Raw genomic sequence first — 15,885 nt, forward strand, 5'->3', positions numbered from 1 at the left:
CAAAGAAAAATAAAGAATACTTTCTGCCCCTTCGCTCTACGCGGCGCCTCTCTTCCCAACGCTGCCGACGACAGTTCCTGCGCCGTTGCTCCCTTTCTCTCTCTCTCTCTCTCTCCCGTCTCCCCTCTCGCCCGTGCCTAAAGACGGCTCCTGACTCTGCGGCTCTTCTCTCTCCTACGCGCCTCTCTCTTCCCGCCGGTTTCGCCTCCGTCACTGTGAGTTGCAGCCATGTACGGAGGGGGTGAGTATGGACAAATTTTGTTTTCATTTTGCTTTGTATTTGTTTGTTACTGTGTTACTGTGTTGGTTTACTTACAAATTTATTAAATCTTGAAATTGAATAGTAATACGTTATAATATCCACAGATGAAGTGTCAGCTATAGTCATAGACTTAGGGTCTCACACTTGCAAAGCTGGTTATGCCGGCGAAGATGCTCCCAAGGCTGTTTTTCCTTCTGTAAGTCGAGTCCAAGCCTCTTTCTGTTTAATTTTCTGCATTGCGATTTTCGACCTACCCACATTATTCTTCATTGGTCATTTTTCATGTTCATTTATTTTTTTTGGTGTTTGTTTGTTAAGGTTGTGGGGTCAATCGATCAAATGGATGCCGATGATGACAATGAAAACAACGATTCTAAGACTAACAACAATAATGTTGACTCAAACAAACCAAGAGGGAAACGCAGATTGTATGTAGGATCTCAAGCTTTAGGTTTTCGCCGTGACCATATGGAGGTCAGCTCCATTCTTGCTGCTGCTGGTTTTACCTTATTAGTATTTCTTTCTTTATTATTATTTTTTTGCTGATTAGTTAGTTAACAGCTGCTTGCTTAATTCAGGTGCTGTCTCCTTTAAAGGATGGGGTGGTTGTTGATTGGGATATTGTTGACAGCATATGGGATCACGCTTTCAAGGAGTGTTTGCTCATTGATCCTAAGGAACATCCGATGCTACTTGCTGAGCCTTCTTTCAACACTCAACAACAGAGGGAGAGGTCAAAATTTCCTCATACTCAAGCTTAATCAATCTATTTGTTGTATCTGGATATATGATGTTTGACTTTGATACTATCTAACAGGACAGCAGAACTTATGTTTGAAAAGTACAAAGTTCCTGCTTTGTTTTTGGCCAAGAATGCGGTATTACTATTTTCCCAATTTCCAACTCCTTCTGCTTTGTTATTTGGTTTCTAATTGTAATACTTTTAATTGCCAGGTTCTCACATCTTTTGCATCAGGACGTGCTACCTCTGTAGTTGTTGATAGGTAGGATTTATATCCTTAATTTGTGTATATTTACATATATACATATGTGTATCCATTTGGCAATGCATTTTGGTTCATTATGTTTTTGCACAATTTACATATATTAGAGAGTGAACTTGCTTGAGCATTGAGATCAGGATATTTTACCTTAATGCTTGGTTGATCAGGTTGAATTGTATTTGCGTCAAATCGTACTCCTAACTTTGCCATCCTTCTCTTTCGGCTTTCTTTGGGACTTGTGCCCAGCTGCCAATAGTAGTCTGTCAAATGTTGAATATAGAACCACAGGAGGTTTCATGGAAGAGTAACAATCATTCAGCTTAACTAGTAAACAATAGGAAAGCAAGAGAACCATGGAAGATTACTTATTTTCAAAATTTGGACACTTAATTTTGAGAAGTTGAGTTTTGTTGATAAGTTGGCTTTGTCTACTTCCGTTTAAATAGAGTAGAGCAGAATCTTCACTACTTTTTTTCCCCTTTCTGTGTCCTAACATTTTATTATGTGTAATTATCAACTCTTTTAGTGGTGGAGGATCAACTACAGTTGCCCCGGTGCATGATGGTTATGTTCTTCAAAAGGTATAACTCTTTTCCTGGAACAAGGAAAATGAATGATTTGCCAATTAATATAACTTTTTATAATATTCTATTGACCTATATGCTAAACTTTTGTCCCAGAATTGCTTATTAAAGAAATTGATATAAAATTTTTAAATGAAGTCATTTTAAAATGCATCCATCATTTCAAAGCGCGTCCTTCATATCAAAATGCATCAATTTAAAATGCAATTGTGTTGTTTGCATAATTACCTTTTAGAATGAAATTTTAAGTATTGGAAGTTGATGAGATAAAGAAAATAATTCTTATAAAAAGGGAACAATGATATTAGTTGATAGAAAAAGAAAAATATGGAGAAAACATGCGATATGGATATCAATAGATTTGTGAAAATGGGTAGATGCTACTAATGATATGAACAAAAATCAAAAATTATTTTTAAAAATGAGTTTTTTATGTTTAGAGTGGACAAAAAAATACAAGTTACATCAAAAAAGGAAAGAGAATAAAAGCTGATATGCTGGTGAATAACCAAGGAATTTTACAAATTCCACCACGTGAGGTGTCATTTGAAATGAGAATTTGGGCTCTTCAAAATCCCTCATCCAAATATGAAGAATTTGACAATTCTAACTTTATTTTGGCAAATAAGGTAATTTTATTTAGAATTTTGAGCTTCTCCCTATGAATGAAATCTCTCATCCACACTCTAAGAGAATCAAATTTTGATATCAAGTTTGGTACTTTTGTTGTGGCTGTAGGAGATTTTTTGGGAAATTTTCTAACTTGATGTGCTTCATCGGAACTAGAATAAAACTTTTTTTCTTTTGAACCCACAATTTGACAATGCTTTGGTAGCTATGTTGAGTTGCAAATTCCTTTTTTTAAAATGTTTATAACTGAGTCGAGAATATGCACTGTGGCTTTATAAGTTGATTGTTGCAGCCTTCCAGTTTTTTATGCCAAATATTGATATGCTAGAAAAGTAAAATTGTTCAATGTTGCAATTGATTATTCTGAAAATGTGTTTTCTGTTTGATGGAATAATATTTCTCTGTGACCTTTATGCATTTGAATTGCTTCTTAGTTCTTACCACAATGTTAGCTTTTTCTAGACTGATGATCCCTTTCTTTGTTCCTCCCCTTTACCCTGTTATCTTTTTTTGCAAAAATAGGCAGTGTCGTCTTCTCCTATTGGAGGAGAATTTCTTACTGATTGCTTGATGAAAAGCTTGGAAAGCAAAGGTATTGTGGTAAGTGATGTTGTATATGAGTTTTTGCTTTCTTTGAAAGAAAAGTAATTGGTGAGATTTGCTGTATGATTTCTCATTGCTTCAATTTAAAAATGTTTCGTCACTGGTGTTTGTAGATAAAACCTAGGTACTCTTTTAAGAGAAAGGAGATACAACCAGGGGTGTTCCAGGTATTTTATAATGTCACTGGCATGTATTTGAGGTTCATGCCATTCTTTGCTTTTGTTTCTCGAATTTCATGCATACATATCATCCCAAATTGAACTTGTACCTGTAGGATCAGTATGTGTTGAAACATAATATAAAAATTCAATAATAACTTATAAAAAACCTTCTTTGCTAGAATCGAGATTTGTGTCCATTACTATTAAGTAATCAAATTTTCAATTGTGTTTTTGTGTAATGGGTGAAAGGAAAAATGGTATTTCTATTTTAGTCCAGATAGCAATGTTACATGGGCTTGGGTATGAGTATCCGATATGGGTATGTGTACATGTGTCAAGACTCATCGTTTGCTAAAATGTTTGGACTAACGGATTTGGGTAAGAAGTGTCTAAAAAAATGATACAGATACGGGGATCCTTCTAAAGTTTGTGGGAAATATAATAATACTGCTTGTATAAGTTAGAAAATTTGAAAAATCAATTTGACTCAAACATAACCTTGTGTTTATAGGGTCCTAATATGAGAAGAGTAAAAACAAATTGGGCCTATCTTACCCTAAAACCAACTTAAGCTCATATTCTTCTTTACTCTCATTTTCTAAATGGGCTTATGATGACATAATAACAATGCTATATGGGCTTGAATTGTGCTTTTCACCTATCTAACAGAAACCCAAAAACTAATTATAAGGCAAAAGCCACAAAAACCAACTATGTGCTCCCATCTGTCATATGTCTGTCTAGAATTTTCTTCTTGTCTCTTAATCTCCCTTCTCTTCTCTATAACAATTTCATTTCCTTATTATTTTTCTTTTGTTTTCCTCCTTTTCTTAATCTTCTTTCTCTCTTTTCCCAGAATGCTTCCTCTTATACTTACTCTCGTGCTCTCTTTCACTGTGCCATTTGGTTATCCTTTTTTTGGTCAATTTGTGGATTGGGTTTTTGTCAATTTGCTTCTTATGTGAAAGAGCCAAGTCTGAATAAGCAGTGCTATATCAGACACGTATTCGGCACCCGAATCCATGTTGTGTCGTGTTGACTCAGGTATGTTGCTCCAGATTGCTGAGTCCGTGTAACACGTGGAAAAAATTATGGATTGGAATGCTCAAAATGATTTCCATTTCTCAAGTTTTACCCAAAGAATTGGAACGGAGAAACCTCAAATCATAAATTGCTCCAATGGCCATTTCTGCTACGTAGTTTTTAATCCCACTGTCCACTTTGTCCTTGTCAAGCTTCCACCAAGTCTAGGCATAGTACGTCCTCAACCAAGATGAACATCACCCTTCAGAATCTTGTCTCACTTCTGCAAACTTATTCTTCTGAAACTAGAAAATTTTCTAGTCAGTGTTGTTTCAAATTTGCATATTCTTTTCCCAGATATTGTTATAAATTTGACAAGCCTGCCTCGTGTGAAGGCCTAAGATAATACAATCTCTTTGTCACTTTGTTTTGTGCCAATGAGCATATGTTCTTCTGGACTGAAAGAATTTGTAGACTCAATATTGCTGCAAATAGATGGGTCTTGTTTTGGTGAGATACTGCCTGGTGCTTTAGTGCCACAGATGATTGAGTGGGAGGAGTTGGTGGTTGGTGGTTGTGGAATCCCTCATGCTGCTTGATTGTGACAACTGGGAGATTGCATTTCTTCCCTGCGATTTGTGTGATTAAGACATATCCAACCTACTGGAGTCAAAAATAGCAAAAATATAATGCCTTTTAGAAGTATTAATATTAACTAGTACTGAGTAGTAGTTAGGAAAAAAAAAAAAGAAACCCTGGTAAAACATCCCTTCTGTTTCATTTTGTTATGGTATGAAAAAGATCCGTTACATAAAAATATATAATATCTATAACTCTATATAAAAGGAAGCCCTGTTGGTTTGGCCACGTCATCATAAGGGGGTGGGGATTCGGTGAGTGAGTTCATGATAGGTGAAAATGGACTCACAATTGAAATGGTCTAAAAGGATGAGAACCATGTCGAGCTCCCTTTCCCAATGGGGATTCAAAGAGATTGAACTCAAGGGTTCCATGTATTTCTAATCGTGCCTCTCCCTTTTTTATTTATTATTGTAATTTTGGTGAAAGCTTCTCTCGTTGTCTTTTCATTCTTTTTGTTTTTTGTACAGTTGGATAGAGTTAATTATAAAAATAGAATAATTATATTTTATATTAGATATAGAAAGAGAAGGAAAGAAATTGCTTTTCCTTATTAGTTATATTAGTTTTATATTGCTACATGAGATCAAAAAAATGGAAGTAATAAAAATAATTTTAGTTGTAAAATTGTAATAAAATAATGAACTTTAATTAAATGAGTGTCCCTTTCCATTGACGATACACCTCATCTCCTTAACTTTTTCTACTTAAAAGTAATCAAAATTATACCATCACCATTGGTAATGATTATTAATAATACCATAATTCAAAGGTAACATTGCCAAAAAAAAAGAGAGTTCTAAAACTAGAAACTTATTTGGAATAATTCACATATTATCAAATAGCGAGAGAATTAAAGAGAAAGATTACAAGATTATAATATTGATTTGGTTCCTTGATCTTAATTCACTACCTTAATAGCTTTTATTAAAAATTTTAAATTTCAACTATGTTTATATCAATAAAGTTAATAGTGTCAACCAAAGTTTTATCATATAATTTATTTCAAATCCAAAAATCCAAATATGAATGACATGTTTAATTCGGGGAATGAAATTGTCATTCTTCCTTATTTTTTATTTTCTTTCTATAATATTGTTTATTTCAGGAAATGATCATTTGTTAGAATGATCTAAAATAAATTTCGATTGAATTTAGCTCTATAAATTATAATGTTAAAGCTGCTAATAATCTAGATAAGTATATTCAATTGAGAAATTTCACATTTATAACACATTTTAGACAATTCTAGAGATTTTCAAAATATTGAATTTGAAATTCACATGATTGAGCAGACTTTACTTGAATTAGGGTTTAGGGTTTAGGGTGGAAGTTATTTATTTTTCCAAATCATATTGAATATGCTTTGAGGTTTAGAGAGGCTATCATGATATTTTCTAAATAAAATTGCTTTGACTTAATAATGCCAGTATAGAATTGCTGGATAGCCCTTACTACATATCAGAAGGAGATGAAGAAGATGATGACATGCCATTGAATACTGATGTTGAGAAACCTGATAGGGGAGGAAGTGCTGACGCGGAAGATTCACAGCAAGAGCCAAGAGGGAGATAGAATGATGGAGATAATATTGAGACAGATAGCTATTTGCAACTTAAAAAATAAGATAGCTATTTGCAAAGAATTGACCTAGCAAAAATAGTTAGGAACTTGGTGAGTAGGGATACTTGCACACATAGTAAAAAAGATTTGGTAGTTGGTAGAGATTTGAAAGGCCACTCGAATGTGAAAAGATTTGAAAGGCGACTTGGATGTAAATAGAAGGGAAGCTATAAGGGTTCAAATGGGAAGATGAAACAAAAAGTATTTTGTTTGTCCCATAAATACTATTGAAACTAAATGTTTTTTGGGTTCCAAATTAAATATCTATCTTTATCTAGACAATGTTGAAACTAAATTCCTTGCGTTTTGTTAAAAGCTTATGATTTTTATTCTTTCAAAATTTCATATTTTTGTCTTTAACATTAATGAAAGGAAGCTCCATAAGCCATGGCTCTTCCAGCAAAGGTTATAATGTTTAACAAATCGGACTATCAAAGTCTTGCTTGCTTGGTTTCTTTACTGGTTGAAATGCAGCCGTATCAAAGTCTAACATTCAATTCATTATCAATGTCTAACAGTCAATTCATTTTAACATATTTATCTTCACTCATTAATGGGCATTGAAAAAAGATCACTTGGTAGATTTTTCTCTTAGGGTTCATTCTCTTCTTGCTTCAAACCTAATGCTTGATATGGCCTTGATCTGGGGTACTACGGTTCCAAGCATAATAGGTATCCTTGATATTTCTTAATTATATCCTTGATTTGTAATGCTATGTTTTCAAGCATAATGCTTGATATCCTTGATCTGAGGTGCTACAGTTCTAATTATAATGCTTGATATCCTTGATATGTCGTGATATCTACTTGATATCCACTGTTTAATTAATTATCTTTGATTTGTAGTGATATGATTTCAGGCAAAATGCCCAATATCCTTGATTTGAAGTCTCATGGTTCCATGTATAATAGATGATATCCATTACTTAATAATATCTTTGATCTGTAGTGCTACGTTTCCAAGCACAATGCTTGGTATCTTTGAGCTGGGGTGCTGCAATTCCAAGCATAATAGATGATATTCTTAATATAGGGTGTTATGGTACCAACCATAATGCTTGATATCTTTAACTTATAGTAATACAGTTCAAATAATTATACTTGATATCCTTGATTTGTAGTGCTACGCTTCCAAGCCTAATGCTTGATATCCTTGATCTGGGGTATTCCTGTTCCAAGCATAATAGATGATATCCTTGATATTGCTTAATTATATCCTTGATTTGTAGTGTTATGTTTCCAAGCATAATGCTCGATATCCTTGATTTGAGGTGCTACAGTTCCAATTATAATACTGGATATCATTGATTTGTCTTGATATCTATTTGATATCCATTGCTTAATTAATTACCCTTGATTTGTCGTGATACCTACAAAAAGTTGTAGAATGAAAAATATGATAAACACTACATGTATTATTGTATCTGTGTGCAACGCATGGGTACATTTCTAGTAGTTATAACTTAAATCTAACTTCACAAGAGTTGCACTTACAGTGGAGAACTATGCTTGTCTTCTCTTCTTAGTTCAATTAATTTGCCAAAGTGGAAGATTTCTTCTCTTGAAACTGCAATGTTCTCTGGTTGAAATTTACCCCAGCTGCTGTTTCACTTTTTCTTGTTCCTATTAATTTCTAGGTAATTACCTACATTGCTTTTTGACAATTCTCTTTATTTTTGTTTTGGGGATCTCAGACTGTAGATATTGATTTTCCAAATACAACAGAATCCTACAAGCTTTACTCCCAGGTCTGTATTTGATCATTGTTACCCCTTTGCAAATGGACAAGTTTGTGCACCTAATACCTGGTGTTTATCGTTTTCCAACAGAGAGTAATTGCAAGTGATATCAAGGAATGTGTGTGTCGAGCTCCAGATACTCCATATGATGGTTTGTGTTACTTCATCAGTTTCTTGTTTTGTTTGTTTACCATGTGACCTTTACTTTGTCATCCTATATACATACATACACATATACATAGATGCATACATACATATATATATATATATTAAGTTGATAATTATAGAAACCGCCTCCAATAATATCTCAAAGATCCTTGTTTGCTGTAATAAGATCCTACCAATGATATTAATGCTTTTTAAAATCTTTTTTGAGTTAGGTTGTTGATGTTGTTTCTTCTACAGCTTTATGGAATTTCAAAATCCTGCTAGTTTTCAATTCCTGAGTAATTCTAAACATTTGATTTTGAAGTTTGCAAATGCTGACTGCTCTTAGCAATTAATATGATTGCCTTTTCTTTGCAGAAAGTGCATATTCAAATATCCCAATGACCCCATATGAGCTTCCTGATGGCCAGTAAGTTCTTTACAAGTTTATTAGCATGGTTTCATTATGTCATGATTATGTTGCTTGCTATGCATCCGTAATTTGTTGAGTGATAAACAGCTTTGCTATTTGCTAGTTGCTTCTTTTTGTTTTGCATTATAACACTGCATTCACCAGCCAAACAGGTGCATTGTCTAGCCCTGTTTAGCTACAAGATAATTGTCTTTGGGTCATTGCTCCCATTTTATTATTACTAATATTTAACTAAACCTGCATTTTCTATTATGTTTATTCAGGACAATTGAAATTGGTGCTGATAGATTTAAGATCCCTGATGTTCTGTTCAATCCATCTTTGGCTCAGGTGGGTGGCCTGCATACTTGCAGGATCCTAGATTCTTTTGTTTTCTTTCATACTGTTGGAGCACTTGTCAGTGTCTTTTTTTTTTAAAAAAAGTTAATATTTATCTTTATCCAAACTTTGTTTTGGCATTTGGCATGAGCATGTGATGTCAGACATGAATGGGTAAGAAGCTCAAAACAGAGATCAGCGGAAAAATTAGAGATTTAAGAAATTAGGGAGAGCTAGAGGAAATTGGGGAAGAAATTGAAGAATCAGGGAGAGGATACCAGATAGAATGGAGGTGAAGAGAATTCTCAAACTCAGTATTTCAAAATGTCAATAATTCATAATTCAATGCCAACTAGAAATTGAAGTAGCATAGGTAGCCAAACCTGAAACCCTAATTTAGATGCAAAATGCTAATATAACACCAAAGCCCTAATACTTAGGAAATAAGTATAACACTAACAAATTTAAAATCGCCTACGTTCTCTAAGAAATCCTAGATCTAGTTTTTTAATACAATTAAACTCATAAAATATAATAAATAAAAAATGTCTTGAGGAGTATAATCCATCAAGCAGCTTCTATCCATCATGCTTCATCAGCATGTTTCTTGTCAATTGATGTTCTTTTGGATGTGTTATATTTGCAGTTTTTTTTTTCCCAAAGGTTTATACATTTTGCATATTGTTGATGGGAATTATAAGATCTTGTCTATTTTTTTAAGCTGTTATTATAGATTGATCAATGTATGTGCTTTTGAATTTTCCTTTCTTTCTGTTGTGTTTGCTTGGCAAGATTCTTTATTCTTGTATTGGTGGAATACATTGGAGTTATTGGCTGTAACTTGATTGGTCTACAGTCCTTATTCCTCTGGGAATGATGGGTAGCCTTCGTTATCCTTGCTGAATAATTAGGTTGACGGAGTTGTGGAATGGTGATCCTGGAAATTGTTGCTATAGGAGCATAAAATTTGGAAGCTTAGTTCTAAGTGCTATCAACAGGCCATTATATCTTTCAAAATTTTATTGATTTATTGATGTCATTCTCTGGAACTTCATTGTGCCCTTGTCAATTGTTCACTTCTGGTTTTGCAGTGGAGCTGTAATTCTTGATAATAACATGAATATTGCAATCAAGTTGTTGGATTATTTTGTAGTTTATTTAATATTTTTGCAGACATAACCTGGCTATGTTGTTTCTTTTCTAATCAGAATTTCTGTGTATATGTTGATATCATATCTAATTTCCTGTTTATTATTAGACAATTCCCGGGATGAACAACTTTGCAGAGATTTCTCCATCGTTTCGTGGTTTGCCACAAATGGTATGTTGATTCTTGTTGACCTCTATGCATTGGCCTTTAAATCTCTCTCTTTCTTGTATTTTTATAAGGATTAGTTAATTAAGCATTTTTGTATCTTTTGCAGGTAATAGAAAGCATTAATAGATGTGATGTGGACATTCGGAAAGAATTGTTTGGTAGTATACTGGTAAAGTCAATCACACCCAAGCCTTTACTTGAGTGCCGGGATCATTTTTCTGATCCACTGTTTCCTTTTTTGAGTATTAATATTAGAGGTAGCAATTGGGCAGACCGGGCTGGGTTTGGGCAGGGTCACTTCGGGTCGGATTATTTTAGGTTGAAAGAAGTTTGGGTCATTTTTGGGTACGGGTCATTCTGGTTTTAGGTTATTTCAAGTTCGGACATCAACAGATTTGGGTCATTCAGGTTCGAATCATTTTAGGTTCACGTGGTTGACTTTTAAAGTAAAAGCAATTTAATTTCAGGTTGTTTTGGGTTAGACTTTCAGGTCGTTAAAGTTTAGGTCATTCAGGGTTCAAGTCAATTCGAGTTCAAGTAGACCTGACAATTCGTGTTAACGTGTCGTAAACGTGTCAGACACGATTAGATATGAAATACGTTAAGGCTAAACACGAACATGACACGTATAATATTCGTGTTTTAAATTTGAAACACGTACACGTACACGTTTAATACACGTGTAATAAGACACGATACGATTAACATGTTTATTAAACGTGTTAATGTACGACACGACACCATTAATAACATGTTTAACACGATTAACACGTTTAATACAATTAAATAAAAATATTTACAATTAAATATAATTTTATTATTTAAATTTAAAATCTATAATTATAAAAATAATTATAATAAAACAAAAATAATAATAGTATCAAATAATCACTAAAAGTTAAAAATTAAGATTAAGCATGTATAATTACATTATACCCTTTATAAAATTAAAAAAACTTATTAAAATAATTATTTAAAATTATTTATATAAGATTAAAATAGTTTTTAACTATTAATTTTTAATAGGTTAATAAATGTGTCACGTATACACGTTTAAACACGATAACACGATTAAATACGATAACACGATTAAGTAAATGTGTTTAAATGTGTTTTAAACGTGTTTGTCGTGTCAGACACGTTAAGACACGGAAATTTCATGTCTTAATGTGTCTGACACGATTAGACACGAAATACGTTAACACTAAACTCAAAACCTGTTTAACCTGTGTCTTCTCGTGTCGTGTTAACGTGTCGGGTTCAAAATTGCCAAGTCTAAGTTCAAGTTGTTTCAGGTTTAGGTCATTTTGGGTTGGAGTCATTTCAGGTTTAAGTCATTTTCGAGTTTGGATTGTTGCGGGTTCAGGTCAAACGTGTTCTGATTGTTGATTTTTCTTGGTCAAATCAGGTTGGGTTGGGTTGGGTTCAGGTTAAGACCATCTTTAGGTTTTGAGTCAGTTTTTTCAACTCTAATTATTATATTAAAAATGAGTAACTTATTCATGTATGGTGAGTGGATGGAATTTACCTGCTTATTAATAAGCTAATTCATAAACATGAATTATATTTTAATTCCTTAGTTCTTTCTTGTAGCTGATATCGTTACTTCTATCCTCCCTTATAACGCAGCTTGCTGGTGGCACAGCATCAATGCAACAGTTGAAAGAACGTCTTGAGAAAGACTTGCTGGAGGTAATCTTTTCCTTGTTTTTCATTTATGCACAATGTCAAGTCTTGTACACTTGTTTAGACCTTAAAGCTTGATTTATTATGTTGCAATTATAATTTCTTTTGCACTACTAGTTTTTGATGGTTTGATGTAGTCCACTAAAACTTGGTTTCATATTATCATAGTTTATGGTTTTGTTCACCTTTAATTCCATCCTTTAATGCCATTTTTGTTGCTGTAAGGGAAAAAATTGGAAAAGTTCATTGTATCATGAGTTAGGAAGCAACGACACATGACAGAGGTACAATGATATGGATATGGTGATGCAGCAACTTTTAAAAAATAGGATATGGCAATAAAAATACACATACAGACACAGGCACACATTTGTGTGTGCAATTTTTGATTAATCTTAACTAAAGATACACTTAAGTCTTCCATTAAGAAAAAGTTCTTTCCAAATTAGTAAAATTAAGCTAGTTATTAAGTAATTTATTATTTTGCAAATAGGTTTTCTAGTTTGAATAGCTTTTAGTTTTGGGCTCTGTAGAAACTAAATGCAGATGCTAATATATGAGCTCGGCTCAATGAGCTCAAAAATACACCCTGCCTAAGTTAGATGCCCAAAGTTATTTTAGTTGTTGCAAGCTTCTGTCTTCTCTTGCAGACCCAGCTGACTTGCCTTCTCCCTTTCAAATCTTGTCACCACTGTCCAGTGTTTCCTCTATCTTCTCCGATTTATGCTAAGATCAAAATTATGGGAGGAAAATGATGATGACCATTGTGACACCCCTGCCAGCCTTTCTTCTTTCCCCTTCGTTGCTTTTATTCCTCTGCATGCCATAGTTGTTTCCGAATAAAGGATATAATTTATTTATATTTTGTCACTGTATCCAACCACGTTGGATATGTGTCCCGGTATGTTGAACTTGTATCCATATCCGACGTGGATATGACACTGGTATGAAGGGGGCTGCAACTGGTCCTTGTGTCATAGATCATGAGGTAGATCTCTCTTTCGCTCTGTCACAAACATGCATGCACATGCTATCACACAAATTCACTCACTCTTGATACTTAGAGGCCTGATTTGAAATGAGTTGTACCAATAATTTTCATGGAAAAATAATTCTCATGTTGAATGTATGAGGGAGATTATTTGAGGTTAGATTGAATTTAGTAGAACAAACTTAATTTTTAGTCAAAGAATAACTCTATTGTTGTCTCTCAATAGGAGTCTCCTCAAGCTGCTAGAGTTAAAGTATTAGCAAGTGGAAATGCAACAGAAAGAAGATTCAGGTTGGTTGGGTTTTCTTTTATCTTTTTTTTTGGTGTTTTTTTTTTTAATTTCATTTCTTTTTTTGCTTCTACATGTTTTACTTTGTCTTTTGCTTGGCCGAGTTTCTAATCTATTCAAGTCCTGAGAAATGTTTTTCTGAGCATGGGTTTATTGCTTTATTCCATGTATGAACTCACTTCTATCAAATTCTCTAAATTCTTTTATACTGGTCTGGTAAATATGTCAAAAAAGGATGGTTGTGTATTTTTTTCCCACGGTTGAATCTGATCAGTGGGTTTCTGTTAAGTGATTGCAGAAAGCCTGAAATGTATGATGCAGGTTGGCTGTTGCCCTTGTTAGAAACTCAAGACTTGTACCTTAAGATCGATCATATGTACTCTTGGTAATGCGAGAGCCAGTAACTACTTTCTGACCTTTGATTTGGCCATCAGCATGATTTTAACTAAGAAACCAACCTGCAATTGGAAAGATTTAGCGAGTGGGAAGACGAATAAGATTCCATTTCTTGATTTATGTTGAGTGGAGATGGTCAAGAAGATAAACTTGGGAAACCAGAAATAAAATCTGCTATAAGTTTTGAAGTGGGTGCATCCACCATTATCATTGCTAGGGTGCGGTGAATTTGGCTATATTAACTGGGTGAGTTGAAAATACAGGGAAAAGCAGCTATTGTCAAGAAGTTGCTGGCCCCATCTGTGAGGATTTTATTGAAAATGGAAGTGAGAAGAGGAAAAAGAAAAAACAAAGAAAAAAATATTTAGAGTTGTTGCAGCTATAAGATGAATGATTTAAACAATAGTGATTTACCATCTATTGATTAACATTGCCAAAGCAAACAGCATTTTGTCCACTCATTGCCAGATTATAAGAAGGTTATACCTTGTCTAGTTTGCTACATTGTCTTATGCGTAACCTTGTGTGCTTGTGTAAATTTTCTTAAAAGAATTTTGTTTGTCTTGCTCTCATTAAATGCTGCTAACATGTATAAAACAGTGTTTGGATAGGAGGCAGCATATTGGCATCTCTTGGTTCATTCCAGCAAATGTGGTTCTCCAAGTCTGAGTAAGCATCATGTTTCACATTCAGATCTCTTTTGGACAATTGCCCCTTTTTTTCCTTGTTGCAGATGCATATTTGTCTAGTTTTTCTTGTGTTCTTGTCATTGCAACCTGTATCAAAACATGTACCGGTAAATACATAGTTGATAATAGTTTTATCTTAAATTATTTCATTTTAATCTTAAGTGGGTGCATCTGACAGGTATGAAGAGCATGGAGCTTCATATATACAAAGAAAATGCCCTTAAGATGACTCTAATTGGCTGCATTTCTTGTCATGGTAAAGTCAACGCTTTAGGAACAAATAAAAACTTTTGTGTCTCTGATTTGCTAATAAGCTCTTTTTCATCTTTTTTAGGTATGAGACCCGTTTTGGCTCCTAAGTTGGCCCGTTTGTGCTTAACAGTAGTCAGATGGATGTTGCTTGTAGGTCTGTAAAGTAGTTTACGTACAAAAGAACTCATTAGCTTACACTGTGCCATTATCATCCTACTGCAGCTGATGTCCCTGTTTTCTGTTAAATTATTTAATCCTGTAGCCTTAATGACCATCTTTATTATTATGTGATGAGCTAACATATTTTGCATGAACTAAAAAAGTGGAAATCGGTTAAAAGAGTGTAATACCTACTAGCGTTGATGGGCATCAGGAGAGAGGGTTTTTTCGTATTCAGTTTTTGTTAGTATCTAATTTATGTTGATACCGGTGTCTGCTTCCGTCCTTGTGTATTTGGGTTTGTGTATGTTAAGCATGGTTTATTTTGCACATAATGATGGATGGTTGGTTAACATTGTGGGCCTTTCATTAAGAACCGAAAGTGATTGAATACAAGTGATTTATGAACTTGCATTAATTAGTTTGTGTTGAGCAGGTAAATAGTCATAGTGATTCAATCACCTTCCCCCTTTTTCATTGTGGGGAGGGAAACAGGAAAAGAAGTTATTTGTACTAGTTTCTTTAGAAAATGATATGGCTATTATTTGTATGTTGTTCTAATAATACTGGGCTCACTTTAGATGTGGCTTGCCTGGGCTGGGCTGGGCTGGGCTGCACAACAACATCGTTTTTAAGTTAAATGGAGGTGATCTTTGTTTTCCCATGCTGTATGCAAAGCCAAGTCTATCAAGAGTTTTATATTCATTGTTTTGCTTATGGAATATATAATACTAGCTGTGAGCTTCCTTTTGGGCCTTGTTGATATATTAAACAATTTTTTCCCCTATTTTAAGACTAAAGTCAAAATATCTTAACTATTTTACAAGCATAAAGAAATGTTATACACTGGCTATTCAAAGGGATTAAAATATTAGCAAAATTAAAGATAGAAGAAATAAATAGTTGGTAGAAAATTTGAATGTGTATTTGTTTTTAGGA

The 15,885-nt window shown here is 33.8% G+C and overlaps 1 protein-coding gene across 1 annotated transcript; it reads left to right on the forward strand.

Moving 5' to 3' along the window:
• LOC18589722 (actin-related protein 4) lies at positions 1–15,356 on the forward strand. The gene is made up of 20 exons (XM_007014818.2): positions 1–241; positions 367–458; positions 581–736; positions 841–995; positions 1,080–1,140; positions 1,217–1,266; positions 1,793–1,847; positions 3,003–3,080; positions 3,197–3,250; positions 8,224–8,277; positions 8,359–8,419; positions 8,794–8,845; positions 9,112–9,178; positions 10,425–10,487; positions 10,591–10,653; positions 12,114–12,176; positions 13,388–13,452; positions 14,447–14,515; positions 14,714–14,791; positions 14,870–15,356. The coding sequence occupies exons 1-19, from the start codon at positions 229–231 to the stop codon at positions 14,757–14,759; spliced, it is 1,317 nt and encodes a 438-aa protein (XP_007014880.2). The 5' UTR covers positions 1–228; the 3' UTR covers positions 14,760–14,791; positions 14,870–15,356.

This window comes from Theobroma cacao, chromosome 9, assembly GCF_000208745.1.
Source record: "Theobroma cacao cultivar B97-61/B2 chromosome 9, Criollo_cocoa_genome_V2, whole genome shotgun sequence".
In the NCBI taxonomy this organism is placed as follows: Eukaryota; Viridiplantae; Streptophyta; class Magnoliopsida; order Malvales; family Malvaceae; genus Theobroma; species Theobroma cacao.